We start from the raw sequence: 15138 nt of genomic DNA on the forward strand, positions 1-15138 counted from the left end.
TCTTATCATTTCAATGGTCTTACAGTATCTGGAATCAGATGAAGTTCCTGGTTTCTGGCCTTAGATTATCATAGAAAAAGAGTCACCATTTTTTAAAGGTACCGCTCTTTTATATAGTTTTCAATCCCAATGTTAAACAGGGAAAAACAGAATTTGTAAGAAAAAAGGGCAGAAATCCCTTCTAATCCGTTACAGGTCAAATCCCCATGAAACAGCCTCAGACTTCCACCCAAGGCTTACTCGGAGAGCACGCTCTACAGCAACACCCAAGAGACGTGAGGGGTGCAGGATTCGGCAGACAGAGAGTTGATGGCTGGTGTGGGTGCGTCTGGAGAGCTCTGGAGCAGGGAGGGCCCTCCCAAAGAAAGGGGAGACCTTGGGCCAGGAGCCTCGAACACTCAGAGCAGTAGGAAGGATCAGGGCCATCAGGGCTAAGGGAAGTCTGAAGCCGCCTCACAGCATCCGCTGCACCATCTCACTTCCAGGGTCTCTGTCTGAACGCACCACGGGAATCACGCTGGGGTGATCTGTTTTGTTTTTTAAGTAAGTACGGCTTCTACTAAGTATATTCTTATGAAATTAAAAAGTTCTTAAAAATCTTGGGCGCCTGGGAGGCTCAGTTGGTTAAGCAACTGCCTTCGGCTCAGATCATGGTCCCGGAGTCCCAGGATCCAGACCTACATCAGGCTCCCAACTCCATGGGGAGTCTGCTTCTCCCTCTGACCTCCCCTCTCATTCTCTCTCACTCTCCCTCAAATAAATAAATAAAATCTTTAAAAAAAAAAAAGTTCTTAAAAATCTTAACTCTTATATAACATTTCATTTTCTTTTATTTGGTACTAATGTTACTGGCAGTGTTGGTGATTCTAATGATCACTCCTTAAAATAACACCGAAATAATCTGGTGTCAGAGATAGGAAATGAGCCAAAAAACTTTTGACTCTGAAAGTAAATACCTCCAACATTCTCAGAACCTATTGCAAATTGCTTTAAGAAGAGTCTATGGGGCACCTGGGTGGTTCAGTGGGTTAAGCCTCTACCTTTGGCTCGGGTCATGATCCCAGAGTCTTGGGATCGAGCCCCGAGTCGGGCTCTGTGCTCAGCAGGGAGCCTGCTTCCCCCTCTCTCTCTGCCTGCCTCTCTGCCTACTTGTGATCTCTGTCTGTCAAATAAATAAATAAAATCTTTAAAAAAAAAAAAGAGTCTATCAGTTCACACTCCCATCCGACCTTCTAGTGGAGCAAAATCAAAATATTCTTAACAAATGATACCGTGTAACTTTTCCAGGAACATTCTAAAAGGGCATATTAGTTTAATCAATAATCCACTCCGGGACACCTGGCTGGCTCAGCTGGTAGAGCATGGCGACCCTTGATCTTGGGCTTGCTGAATTTGAGCCCACTTTGGGTGTCGAGATTACTTAAAATAATAAAATCCTTGGGCGCCTGGGTGTCTCAGTTGGTTAAGCGACTGCCTTCAGCTCAGGTCATGATCCTGGAGTCCCGGGATCATGTCCCACATTGGGCTCCCGGCTCCACGGGGAGTCCGCTTCTCCCTCTGACCTTCTCCTCATTCACGCTCTCTCTCAAATAAATAAATGTTTAATAATAATAATAATAAAATCCTTAAAAATAGTAATAGTAATAATCCACTGACCGGTTGATATTAAAAATAAAGAGTATTGTACCTTAGTATAATACTATTTCTGTAAAGTAACATACTGTTTACTTATTTTTCTACTATCTTAGTGATATGTTTCCCTATTGATACATAAAAGCACCTCACTTACTTTTGCCACTGAAAAGCTATTTAGGGAATTAAATATATAATTATGTATCTTCTTTTTTCTAAGTTTGTGCTATTACTTTTTCTACTCATCTAGAATTTTAACTTAACACATTATAAAGGCTTGGAAGTTTGGGCGGTTTTCTTTTGCTTTTTGTTGTTGACTTTTGGGAGGGGGGCAAATACCCCATGTGCTCAGTATCATCTGTTGCAAACTACAGCTTTCCTCTAATCGGTTTTTATTTACACAATAACCACCTTAAATAGAAATTAGCTGCATAATATTGCTCTAAAATGCTATCTTGAATAAGTAAGTTTACGCCCACTGAGATGATTGAAAATCTTTTTAAATATAGCAAAACCCTAATACAAAACTTCTGACCTACTAGTGGAGCCAACAATTGTGCCAGCAGGACTAATGCTGCCCTATCATTCCATAACACGACATTTATATGAGATACACTGTGGCTGCTCACCTGGAAGGAAGTGTTATTTCCTCTCTGTTGTAGGCCAGGGTGTGAGGGTGTGAGGGGACATGCCTACGCATCACTATCCACACTCAGCTGGACACCCCTGTCACCAAAGGCAGCATTAATGAAACAGCAGGGCCAGATTCATGTACTGCCCAAAGATTCGATCAAAGAAATCTATGGACCAAGGGAAAAGATGAAACTGACCTATACACTTATAATTACACTTCATAATTTACAACGAGGAACATGAGGAGAGATACTCTTTATGCTGGTGAGAAAGACATAAAATCTAAGAATAAAGAAGTGACTTTGCCAAAGATAAGAAAATTTAAAAGACAGTCTAAGGAAGAGAATGGGTTCCATCTGACCGAGTTATTCTATGTATAGAATAGTAATAAGGAAAACCATTTTAATAAACAGTAGGGGACCACCTGGGGGCTCAGTCAGTTAAGCATTCGGTCATGATCCCAGGCTCCTGGGATTGAGCCCTGTGTCAAGTTCCCTGCTCAGTGGAGAGTCTGTTTCTCCCTCTCCCTGTGACCCCACCCCCTGCTTGTGCTCTCTCTCTGTCTGAAATTAATGAGTAAAATCTTAAAAACAACAACAACAAAAACAATTAAAAAAAAAAAAAAAAAACAGAGTAGGGACTCCTGGGTGGCTCAGGTGGTTTGGCGTCTGCCTTCAACTCAGGTCATGATCCGAGGGTCGTGGCATGGAGTCCCAAATCAGGGTCCTCGCTCAGTGGCAGCCAGCTTCTCCCTCTGCCTGACACTCCCCACGTTTGTGCACATGGGCACAAGCTCTCTCTCTGACAAATAAAATAAAAATCTTAAAAAAAACCCAAAAACTGTAGGATTTAACCTTTAAACTATTATTCAGAGGAGGCTGGATGGCTCAGTCGGTTAAATGTCTACCTTCAGTTCAGGTCATGATCCTGGGGTCCTGGGATCTAGCCCCCTGTTCAGCAGGGAGTCTGCTTAAGAGTGTCTCTTTCTCCTTCTGACCCTCCCCCTGCGTGTGCGCTCTTTCAAATAAATAAATAAGATCTTTAAAAAAAAAAAAAAAACAGGTTAACAATATATAGCCACTAACTTTAAGTAAAGAATTTTTCAAAATTCTCAAGTAGTACAAAGGAAAGAACACCTGAAGGGGGAAAGGTAAGCAACCTGCAAACTCTGTCATACGGACACCTGTGAGGTTCAATGCTATCTAATACAAGTCACACTTAGGACCGGAAATACATAGCCCTCTCCTAGCTAGGACATGTCTAATTTCAATGTGTCAGAAAATACCTAAGTCTGACACTTATAAGTCTATGAGCTAAAATACCAGGTTTCCAGCTATAGATCTATAAAAACATGATTAAGTAAACTATTATTATTACCACTAGAGTATACAAAAATACAGCAAAAGGATACTTAACAGTTCACTATAACTATGTATACAATACAGGTTTCTTAAAAATGAAGAGCTAACACTACATATTTAGTAAGAGTTAGCGGGGTAAGGACAACTGTGAGCACAAGCACAATACGGAATGTAAAGAATAAGTGTGCTCTTAGGGCTCAGAATTCCGCCAGTGCTCTTCACAGACAACTGAACACCAGCACACACCAGCTTCATATACCAGCTCGTCCGGAGCGTCTTCAGCGTTCCACATAAATTCAAAGCTACTGCTTGCGAAACAAGAAATTGCCTAAGATATTGATAGGTAACCAACTGAAATTAAATGTAAAAAATTAAACATTTAGGTTAAGTTCAGATTGTTTGGAAACATGGTAGTAAAATGATTTGAAAGGCTTAAATCCAGAACTACTATTCAAGCAAAAAACTCTTCTTATAAAACCAGAAAACATGTATGTTTCCAAAAAAACTCAATCTCACCCACAAGCCCAACCCCTACCCAACTACAAACATTTTCTAACTATAAAGCCATCTCACCATGGACTCCAGAGCAGACATAAGGAACGTCACCACCATCCTGCTCTCTGAGGACTCCTCGTCTTCAACGGGCAGGGTAGACATTGCTACTTGGGCCATGATCCCTAGGAAAGAAATACGACAGTGAGTGGCAGAAATTTACAACGTCCTTCTACACAGATGTTCAGAGCTGCGACTGTCCTCCACAGATGCCTAATTCACAGTTTTCTTGCATAAGAGGAAAAAAGGCTCAGAAGCTGAGTATTCAATTTGTCAAAAACTCCCATCCTCTAAGATATAAAATCTATCCCCTAAATTTCCAACTAATTTCCATAAAATTAGGTCAGCATAATCCCCCAAATAAATTCAGATGCCACCCACAACCAGTTAAAATGTCTCCCAAGTGAGGGACGACTGGTGGCTCAGTTGGTTAAAGCATCAGCCTTTGGCTCAGGTCAAAACCCCAGGGTCCTGGGATCTAGCCCCATGTGGGGCTCTCTGCTCAGTGGGGAGCCCGCTTCTCCCTCTCCCCTAGCTCCTGTGCTCTCAGGGAAAAAAAAAAAATCTTCCATGTGAGAATGAGAAGTGAAGCACTGCAGCATCCAGTGATCACTTATCACAGTGCATCACGGGACACAGCCACCAAGTTCCCTTCCTCCCAGGCACACGCGCAGTGGGTAAGGCAGACAGAGGCTAGGTGAAGAGAATTTCTCTGTTCTTACCAAGAAGGACAAATAACATCTAAGAATGCTTTACAATACAGCATTATTATCCTCTTTAGAAAAGATTTTCTGCTACCTGGGTGTCAGAAAAGAGCCTCAGCTAACCCTCCGACACCATAAAAATGCAACACGTAACACTACACAGTAGGTGCTGGCAAGGATATGGAGAAACTGGAGCTGTGGTGCACCACACTCGGGCATGTAAAATCGTGCATCCAGGGTGGAAATCAACTTGGCTGTTCCTAAAAAAATTAAACAGAATTACGACGACACAGAGATACCACTTCTGGGTATATACCCCAAACCGAAAGCAGAAACTCAGATATATCTACAATATGTTCACAAAAGCATTATTCACAACAGCTAAGAGGTGGAAACAACCCAGGTGTCCACCGTCAGCTGAACAATGCACAAAATGGGACATGTACATCCGATGGCATAGAATTCCTCCTTAAAGAAGAAAAAAGTTCTGGGGCGCTTGGGTGGCTCAGTGGGTTTAGCCTCTGCCTTCAGCTTGGGTCGTGATCTCAGGGTCCTGGGATCAAGCCCCACATGGGGCTCTCTGCTCAGCAGGGAGCCTGCTTCCCCCCTCCTCTGCCTGCCTCTCTGCCTACTTGTGATCTCTGTCAAAAAAGTAAACAAAATCGTAAAAAATAAAAGAAGAAAAAAGTTCCGAAACATGCTATGATATAAACAAACCTCGAAAAGAGTATTCTAAGTGAAATGTGCCAGACACAACAAAACTAGTATTGTGACTCCACTCCCATGAGATACCTACATAACAGGCAAACTCACAGAGCCAGAGAGTAGAATGGTGGCCGCCAGGGACGAGGAGGAGTGGGTAGTGGAGATTTACTGTTAATGTGCACAGAATTTTATTTGGATGATGAAGTTCTGGAACTAAAGGATGCTGAGAGCTGCAGAACAATATGAATGCACTTAATGCCAGGGAACTGTACATTTTTAAATGGTTAAAATGGTAATTTCGTTATGCTTATCTTATAGAAATTGAAAATTGAAAAAAAGCAAAAATATATCACATAAAGACTCTTAAGAAGCCAAAATCAAAAGCATTATTTTAAAGTTACTAATACCGGGGTGCCGACTGGTTCAGCTGACTCTTGATTTCGGCTCAGATCATGATCTAAGGATAGTGATCTGATCAAGCCCCGTGGAGGGCTTCATTTCTACTTAAGATTTCTCTCTCTTCTCCCTCTGTGCTCCCCCCATCCTCGCCTCACCCCAGTTCCTGGGGTCTCTCTTGAAAGCAAAACACTGCTAATACTAAAAAAACTATTTTCTAGGGGCACCTGGCTGCTTCTATCGGTAGGACATGCGATTCTGGATCTTGGGGTAGTGAATTCAAGCCCCACGTTGGGGTTCAAGCCCCACGTTGGGCACGGACCTTACTTTCAAAAAAGAGTAAGTAAAAGTGACCTAGCTCCCACCATTTGTTTCCGTGACTACTAAGCTATATTTGGGTATCAACAAATAACAAATTGTAAATACTTAGGAAATAACACTTTACAATGAAACATAGTAACAAGGGGCACCTGGGTGGCTCAGTCATTAAGTATCTACCTTGGGGGGGGGGGTCATGATCCCCAGGTCTTGGGATGGAGCCCCGCATCAGGCTCCCTGCTCAGCAGGAATCCTGCTTCCCCCTCTCCCACTCCCCCTGCCTGTGTTCCCTCTCTGGCTCTATCTCTCTGTCAAATAAATAATATCTTTAAAAAAAAAAAGGAACATCGGTAACAAAAACTGATACTTATCCCTGAATCTGTGAACACACAAAAGCAATTCTGTTTTCCAAAACAAGATCTCTATCCTGAATAGAGACAGACTCAGGAACAATAGCATTCAGCAAGAGAACGCTTAAAACATAGAAATTACTTTCCCTAACAGCCTAGGTCCTATTCTTTATCCTGGAAAAGCGTCTCAGTAAATTTGTATTAAAATGTGGCTCAGTCAAGATGAACTACAAAAGCATGTTATTTTGCCATAATCATAATATTCACTTAGAACGTACGGTCACGGTTTCTGAAAGCTCATAGATGTCCTACTCATCTCTCTTTCTCTCAGTTCTCCAGGAAGGGCAAAAGGAGTCGTGAAAAGGGGACATGTTCTCATGTTACAAATTCAATTTCGTGTCAAAGGGCGCAGCTGTTCTTAGTGTCAGAACACAACTTTGGGACAATTCCCCGCCTACTGCGATTTCTGCTTCTCACCTTAAATGGCCGGAAGTCGGCCACGAGGTCACTCCCGCTCCGGATTAGGAAATGGGGAGACAGACCCCACAGACAGCCCTGCAGGGGAGCCGCAGGCCAGGAGAGGTCCCGGTTCATTACCAGAACTTCTCAGGAGGCACCGTAGCCCTTATCAACAGGAAGAACCTTGGAGGGATGAGTCAGTCCAGCAGGGCTTCATGGGGAAGGGGACGCATTCTGTCTGGGGCCTTCTGCCCTCAGGAACGTGTGCATGCGCGCTCCAACAGAAACTCTCCCAACTGCTCCTTGCCCGTCCCAAGAGGTCATGTCCCTGGGCAGGCTCTTCAACGAACTCTCTCCCCGCACCCCGCACCCCCCGGTAGCCACGGCCCTCCTCTTCTCTTTCCCAGAAAGGAACCGCCATCGCGCGGTGGCACTGACGACGCACACCAAGGCCACACCCCAGGCCGCTGCTGACACAAGCTTATGGAGCATGAGGCATGACAGGCACTGGCAGACTAGGCTGTGGGTCCCCAGACTCTGAAGCACTAAATCAACCACTTGCTTCCAAGTCCCCCTTCATCTCTGACGGTTTACTAAGCCCCCTCGTTTTAAGCAGCAGTTAGACCAAAAAGAAGAAGAAGAGGAAGGAGGAGGAGGAGGAGGAAGAGGAGGAGGAGCTATTCATCACAGCCATCATGGTTTATTATCTACTTCATACGCACAACAACCCTGTAAGGGAGAAAAGGGTAAGAGCACAGAAGCAAAACAGAAGTATATTCGCAGAGCCCAGAAAAAAGCACTTCACAGGAGCCAGTGTTCTCATAAAACACTTGGGCCGGGGGCGCCTGCGTGGCTCCGTTGGTTAGGCGGCTGCCTTCGGCTCAGGTCATGATCTCAGTGTCCTGGGATTGAGCCCCACATTGGGCTCTCTGCTCACCGGGGAGCCTGTTTCTCTCTGTCTCTTGTCTGCCTCTCTGTCTGCATGTGCTCACTCTCGCTGACAAATAAATAAATAAAATCTTAAAAAAAAAAAAACAAAACAAAACCCACTTGCGCAGAACCCTTGTATTCTTTTTCTGGTTTATTTTAAACAGGGTGTGTGTGTGTGTGTGTGTGAGAGAGAGAGAGAGAGAGACCAGAAATGAACAAGAAAATCACCACTGAAAGCAACTAAAATGGGACAGTTAGCTCTGTACTCAAGGAAGGCTAATAGGCAAATTTCTATCTCTAAACCTCATTTGGGATATTCTTTGGAACAAAAAGGAAAAAGAATAAAATGATTATGCACTCCGTAAGACAGTAAACACACACACACGAAAGAAAAGAAAAATCATTTTAAATGTGAGACCTATGACGAAGGCACCTTCTTTCCGCTGTTTGGGAACACCAGCTCCCTGGGATCACCATAATCCAAGTTCAAAGGATCAGGCTGCTTGGGCCACCCAGATGGGAACCCGGACCACAAACAGGGATAGAGACTATCTTACTCATCCCTCATCCAATTTGGGATGTCATCTCACTGAGGGGAAAAATGTCTATTTGACCCCTAGTTTTGCGCAAGCTCGGGGCTTCCATTGCTGAGCCTCTCACCCCATAAAGCGGTGTAATTAATTAGTAGGTACCTTCAGGACAAGAGTGATTTTCACTTCTACTATCTGAGTTCCCACTTTCTCTTCTCCTATTAGCCTTTCTGAATTAGCCCTTCCAAGTTCCCATCTCATCAACTTTTTGTTATTTATACCAGCTTTATTTTGTCATTTTAGAACCTTCTGATTAGTTCCACCCGCCCTGGGAACCACATCTTATCTTTATTCTGAAGACTAATTTATGAATTTGCCAGAACTATCTTAGACTGTAAGGTTACGAGTTCCTATTTCCAACCACCCCACGAAAGGAATTTTTAATGTCTAATTATTCAGCTGAAAGGATCCACAACTAGATCCGGAAATACAAGACAACATTAAGTTTTCTCTATCCCACAGAGTCTTCACTTCTGGAGCGAATGGGTTTCTCTCCTAAGGCAGAGGGGACAGTCACACGCATCTTTAGGCTCACCGCACACCCATACTGTGACCCTAGAGGCAACAGACCACCATTGTCTTCCCACTACGACGTGCACAAGAGTTCTGGGGGCTTGTGTCACGCACCTGGTGTAACTGCAGGGGCTACGCGGAACCAAAGGATCCGGGGTTCCCTGCACCTGGCATTCTAGCTAGGACCACGTGGAACAGGAAGGCAGGCAGTTACTGAGAAGGCAAAGCAGGGACGCCTGGCTGGTCAGTCCGTACAGCCTGCGACTCTTGATCCCAGGGCTAGGAGTCCAAGCCCCACGTTGGGCGTGGAGGCTACTGAAAAGAAAGCAGAGCAGGACACTGGTACCAGGGGAGAAGCAAGAGGGCGCCTAAGCGAGCCTCGCACACAAAAAATAGCAGCAACTTTAGTCTGCCGGACCTTCTTTCCTGTTTTTTTCAGTTTGCTTAATTCATGCGTTCTCAATGTCTTCTGACCTCATCTTTTGTTTCCCTGATTGGATTTCAAGTCTCCCTTAGAACTTTCGGAGATGACCGTCACTGGACTGCTACTGTTTCCTACATCTCCCATCCCGGGCAGCCACTGGTTAATGGATATGATCCTTTCTGATGTGTCTGAAACCAGACTCCAGCCAGTCTTGCCAATCTTCTTGGATTTCGTGTTGGAGATCCATTTGAAGGATTAGGTTTACCTGGGTCCTTACTGTTTTGATCTGTTCTACCTCAAAATAAGCCAACAACCAATTCCATATAAATTTTCATTTTACCATACTGCTTTTAATTTACTGATCCTTGGGGCACCTGGGTGGCTCAGTGGGTTAATTAAGCCTCTGCCTTCAGCTTAGGTCTTGGGATCGAGCCCTGCATCTGGCTCTCTGCTCAGCGGGGAGCCTGCTTCCCTTCCTCTCTCTCTGCCTCCCTCTCTGTCTACTTGTGATCTCTATCAAATGAATAAATAAAATCTTTTAAAAAAATTTACTGATCCTTGCTGTTCATGCTGAACAGCAAAATAACAAAAAGAATATTTTACAGTGAGTCAGAGACTTCATGAAGATTTTCACATATGCCATTATCAGTCTAACAACAACAGCAAAACACAAAACAAAAAAACCCACTGAGGTCTTTAGTATTTTTTATTATGGTGATCTCTAAAATATTACTAAACTGGGTGCCTGGGTGGTTCAGTCGGTTAAGCCTCTGCCTTCAACTCAGGTCATGATCCCAAAGTCCTGGGATCGAGTTCCTTGTTGGGCTCCCTGCTCTGCAGAGCATCTGTTTCTCCCTCTGCCCCTCCCCCTACTCATTCTCTCCATCTCTCTCTCTCTCCCCCCTCTCAAATAAATATTTTAAAAAATAATAAAATACAGGGGCGCCTGGGTGCCTCAGTCGGTTAAGCCTCTGCCTTCAGCTTAGGTCATGATCTCAGGGTCCTAAGATAAAGCCCCACACAGGGCTCTCTGCTCAACGGGGAGCCTGCTCCCACCCACCACCCACCCCGCCTGCATCTCTGCCTACTTGTGATCTCTGTCAAATAAATAAAAATAAATCTTAAAATAAATAAATAAATAAACGAAATGAAATGCTACTAAATTTTCAGGACTTTTGCTTCAAATTTAAGCTTTGGATCAGAGGGGTAAGTGGGGAAGTACTATATTACGCTGATTCTTGTTTTTTTGTTTTTTTTTTTTTTTAAGGGGAAGGTACTGTATTACGCTGATCCTGTTTTTTTTTTATTACATTTTTATCCTATTTCTTCTTTGTATTTCTATTTTGTTAATTTCAACAAGCATCTTTCCATTTCAATCTTACAACATGTGATCTTAGATCAAGGGGGGAAAAAATCTAGTGCAACCTCCTTGCTCCATTATGTTATAAATGAGAAGCCCAACGTGGAAAGATTAGCTGTCTTGCTGTGGCCGTATGGACAGTTAACTTTTATAACAAGGAGCTGGAATCCGTACCTCCAAATTCCCAATTACCTTTTCCATGCACAATAATAACCAAAGAAAAGAAGGTTAAATAGAGGAACCCAAGATAAATAATTATACAGTGATTAAAACTGTAATACTAGGCAATCTTGACGAGGCACTAGAGTAACGGCCACCCACTGCAAACAAACTGAAGGCAAAGGACAGTCTCCTTTCTGTGCAAGCAGCACAGACTGCAGGGACACTGAGGAATACTTCACATATCAGCATCAGTCACATTCTATGAAAAAAACAAAGGATTTGGTTCAAAGAAGAAATATGGAATTACAGGCCAAGTGTTTCTGTGAACACGTAATTTGTGTCACAGAACTCTGCGGACGGGTACCATCAGGAGTCACCTTTCCTCTCCACAGCAAATAACAGCCCTCAGAGCTGAGTTTAAACAAGTGTAACTTAATAAAATTTTAGCAAAATCCAAGACCTAGGACCCAGTCCTCAACCAGGAGAAAATGGATTTAAACTGATAGAGGCAACAGGCCCACTATTCTATTCTATTCTATTCTCAAAAACTTTATTTTCGGTGGGCGCCTGGGTGGCTCAGTGGGTTAAAGCCTCTGCCTTTGGCTCAGGTCGGGATGAGTCCCACATTGGGCTCTCTGCTCAGCAGGGAGCCTGCTTCCTCCTCTCTCTCTCTCTGCCTGCCTTTCTGCCTACTTGTGATCTCTCTGTCAAATAAATAAATAAAATCTTTTTTTTAAAAACTTTATTTTCACGATTTTCTATAAACTGCTAAGGTTCTCTCTGTTATTGTTACTTATAGTGAACAATTAAGATCTACCCACAGAGCTACTTAAATACGGTGAAATAGGGCGCCTGGGTGGCTCAGTGGGTTAAGCCACTGCCTTCAGCTCAGGTCATGATCTCAGGGTCCTGGGATCGAGTCCCACATCGGGCTCTCTGCTCAGCAGGGAGCCTGCTTCCTCCTCTCTCTCTGCCTGCCTCTCTGCCTACTTGTGATCTCTGTCTGTCAAATAAATAAACAAAATCTTTAAAAAAAAAAAAATACGGTGAAATAAACTTCGAGACTGCAAAAATCATTAACCTTCCTGACTCAATGTTTTGTACAAGAGCCATAACCCCTAAATCCCAGCCAGACACCTGGATGGATGAACACTGAGAAAATACTCAACAGCACCTAAAATACCAACCACAAGGGTACCGACCATGGAAAACTACAGACAGCACTTAGGACAGGTAATGGTATTCAATTCTGTATTCAATTCTGTAATTATTCACCAGGTTTCAGAGGTAAAAACAAAGTAATATTTCTACCAAGACAATCTTTCATCCAAACTTCTTCAGCTTCTGACCTCTACCCCAAAAATGAAGCGGGAGGCATCTGGCTGGTTCACTAGGTAGAACATGTAACTCTATTTTTTTTTTTAAAGATTTTATTTATTTATTTGACAGATCACAAGTAGGCAGAGGCAGGCAGGGGGGCGGGGGAGCAGGCCCCCTGCTGAGCAGAGAGCCCAACGTGGGGCTCGATCTCAGGACCCTGGGATCATGACCTGAGCCGAAGGCAGAGGCTTTAACCCACTGAGCCACCCAGGTACCCCAGAACATGTAACTCTTAATCTTAGGGTCATGAGTTCAAGCCCCATGTTGCAGGTACAATCTACTTAAAATTTTTATTTTTATTTTTTGAAGATTTTATTTATTTGACAGACAGATCACAAGTAGGCAGAGAGGTAGGCAGAGAGAGAGGAAGGGAAGCAGGCCCCCCACTGAGCAGAGAGCCCGATTAGGGGCTTGATCCCAGGACCCTGGGACCATGACCTGAGCCGAAGGCAGAGAGGCTTTCACCACTGAACCACCCAGGCGCCCCTCTACTTAAAATTTTTTAAAAAGGGGAGCCTGGGTGGCTCAGTCCTTAAGCATCTGCCTTTTACTCAGGTGATGATCCCAGGACACCGGGATCCAGCCCCGCATGGGGCGCCCTGCTCAGCCCGAAGCCTGCTTCTCCCTCTTCCACTCCCCCTGCTTGTGCTCCTCTCTCACTGGGTCTGTCAAATAAATAAAATCTTTAAAAACAAATAAATCAAATGTAAAATACATTTTAAAGCGCAGTGTGGCTTTCCTGTATCAGGGACAGTCTTTATCTAGGCCGCTACCGAAGATCTGGTCCTCGGCTTTTCTGGAGTCAGTTCCAGTCACTCTGCGTTCAATGAGACCTACTCTCGGGTTATTATTTACGTGAGGTAAAACTCAAATTTACCAACTCATTTCATTAAGAAATCCTAGTCAAGTTTTCTTTTTTTTAATTTATTTATCTGTCAGAGAGGAAGAGAGAGAGACAGCACACACGCAGGCAGAGAGGCAGGCAGAGGCGGAGAGAGAAGCAGGCTCCCCACTGAGCAGAGAGCCCGATGCAGGACTCGATCCCAGGACCTGGGATCATGACCTGAGTGGAAGGCAGCGGCTTAACCACTGAGCCCCCAGGCATCCCCCTAGTCAAGTTTTGATTAAATTAGTAATGAAGGCACCATCCATCCTAGTCTAAAGTACATAAACCAACAGAAACATCTTCAGTGAGAAGTAAAAATAATTTCAAGTATCACTTAATTCTAAGGAAAATGTAAAATGGCACCTCAAACTTTTCAAAATAAATTGTATCCTAAAAAAGAAATTTCCTCGGGGTGCCTAGGTGGCTCAATGGGTTAAAGCCTCTGCCTTCAGCTCAGGCCCTGGTCTCAGAGTCCTGGGATCGAGCCCCGCACCGGGCTCTCTGCTCAGCCGGAGGCCTGCTTCCTCCTCTCTCTCTGCCTGCCTCTCTGCCTGCTTGTGATCTCTGTCTGTCAAATAAACAAATAAAATCTTTAAGAAAAAAAAAAAAAAAGGAAAAGAAATTTCCTCAAAATGATGAGCACAAACAGAAAAGTTAAAATTCCTCATCTAAGATGTCACACATTTTGCCGTAACAGGGTGCCTAAGATAACTGGAAAGGATCTAATGGTTCAATCAGCTGACTATCCTAAACAAGTTTCGGCTGCATTAAAATTAATCTCGGTCATCATATAATACTGTATCCCCACAATCTTCTAGGCCGCCGAAATCCTTCTACCTCTGAAGCTGATGGCACTGAACACCTCCACGTTGTACCTATAATCACTAAGTGGTAAAAGCTGAAGAATCGGTTTTCCAGGAAAGGTTCCATCCCTAAATTTCAGGTACAGATACTACAGTCAGTTCGGACCGCAAACCCAGAGCTTGTGTCTTCAATCTCCTTCAACGTGCTACCATTCGTTCCAATTACGTCTGCTTAGTAGCTGCTACAGAAGACCTGTTTCAGGTTAATTCACTGACCCTATTAATTTGGCTTCTGAAGGATATCAAAGACATTAACTTGATTCGTTTATTACCCAAGTGGGGCATTTGCCTGACACATTTTACAGAGCAGAACCTTTTTTTTTTTTTTTTTTTTTTTTTTTTTTTTTTAACATAAGAAGCTTCTACCTGGGAAAAACAAGGTAAACTGCTTGGGATTACAGAATTAAGTAGAATATAACAGAGATCTGACTGATCTTAATACTCCATGTTCTTTTAAACCGTACCATCTACTGAAAAATTTATTTTTTTAAAAAGACTCTATTTATTTATTTGAGAAAGAGAGCACAAGTGGGGGAGCATCGGCAGAGAGAGAAGCAGGCCCTCCTCACCCCCAAGCAAGGAGCCTGATGTGGGAATCAACCCCGACCCTGATCGTGACCTGAGCCACCCAGGCACCCAAATTTAATCAGATTGTTAATGTTTCCCAAATTCCACTATTCACAATATTTAAATTCCAGAAAAACATTTCGTTTTCTGAGATTTAGACAAAAACGATCATGGGATTTTTAGGTCCATGCACTAACCTGCATTCTAAAAAATAAAAATCACCAGCTTCAAGAGGAAAAAAAATCCTTAATTCTAAAAAAGAGAGTTTTGGGGATGGGAGGGATGGGGTGGCCGGGTGATGGACACTGGGGAGGGCATGTGCCATGGTGAGTGCTATGAATTGTGTAAGCCTG

At 43.6% G+C, this 15138-nt stretch overlaps 1 protein-coding gene across 10 annotated transcripts in view; it reads right to left on the bottom strand.

Moving 5' to 3' along the window:
* GTF2I (general transcription factor IIi) overlaps positions 1-15138 on the bottom strand; it is a 105822-nt gene that overhangs the window by 77833 nt on the left and 12851 nt on the right. For all 10 annotated transcript variants that reach the window (XR_006605223.1, XM_045074941.1, XM_045074938.1 and 7 more), the window contains exon 2: positions 4200-4303. Coding sequence is in view for 9 of the 10 variants with exons in the window: in XM_045074941.1 (XP_044930876.1) it covers positions 4200-4298 (99 nt within the window). In the remaining variant the exon portion in view is untranslated. The remainder of the gene's footprint in view (positions 1-4199; positions 4304-15138) is intronic.

This window comes from Mustela putorius, unplaced genomic scaffold (assembly GCF_011764305.1).
Source record: "Mustela putorius furo isolate JIRA1106 unplaced genomic scaffold, ASM1176430v1.1 tig00000139_pilon_pilon_pilon, whole genome shotgun sequence".
Lineage (NCBI taxonomy): Eukaryota > Metazoa > Chordata > Mammalia > Carnivora > Mustelidae > Mustela > Mustela putorius.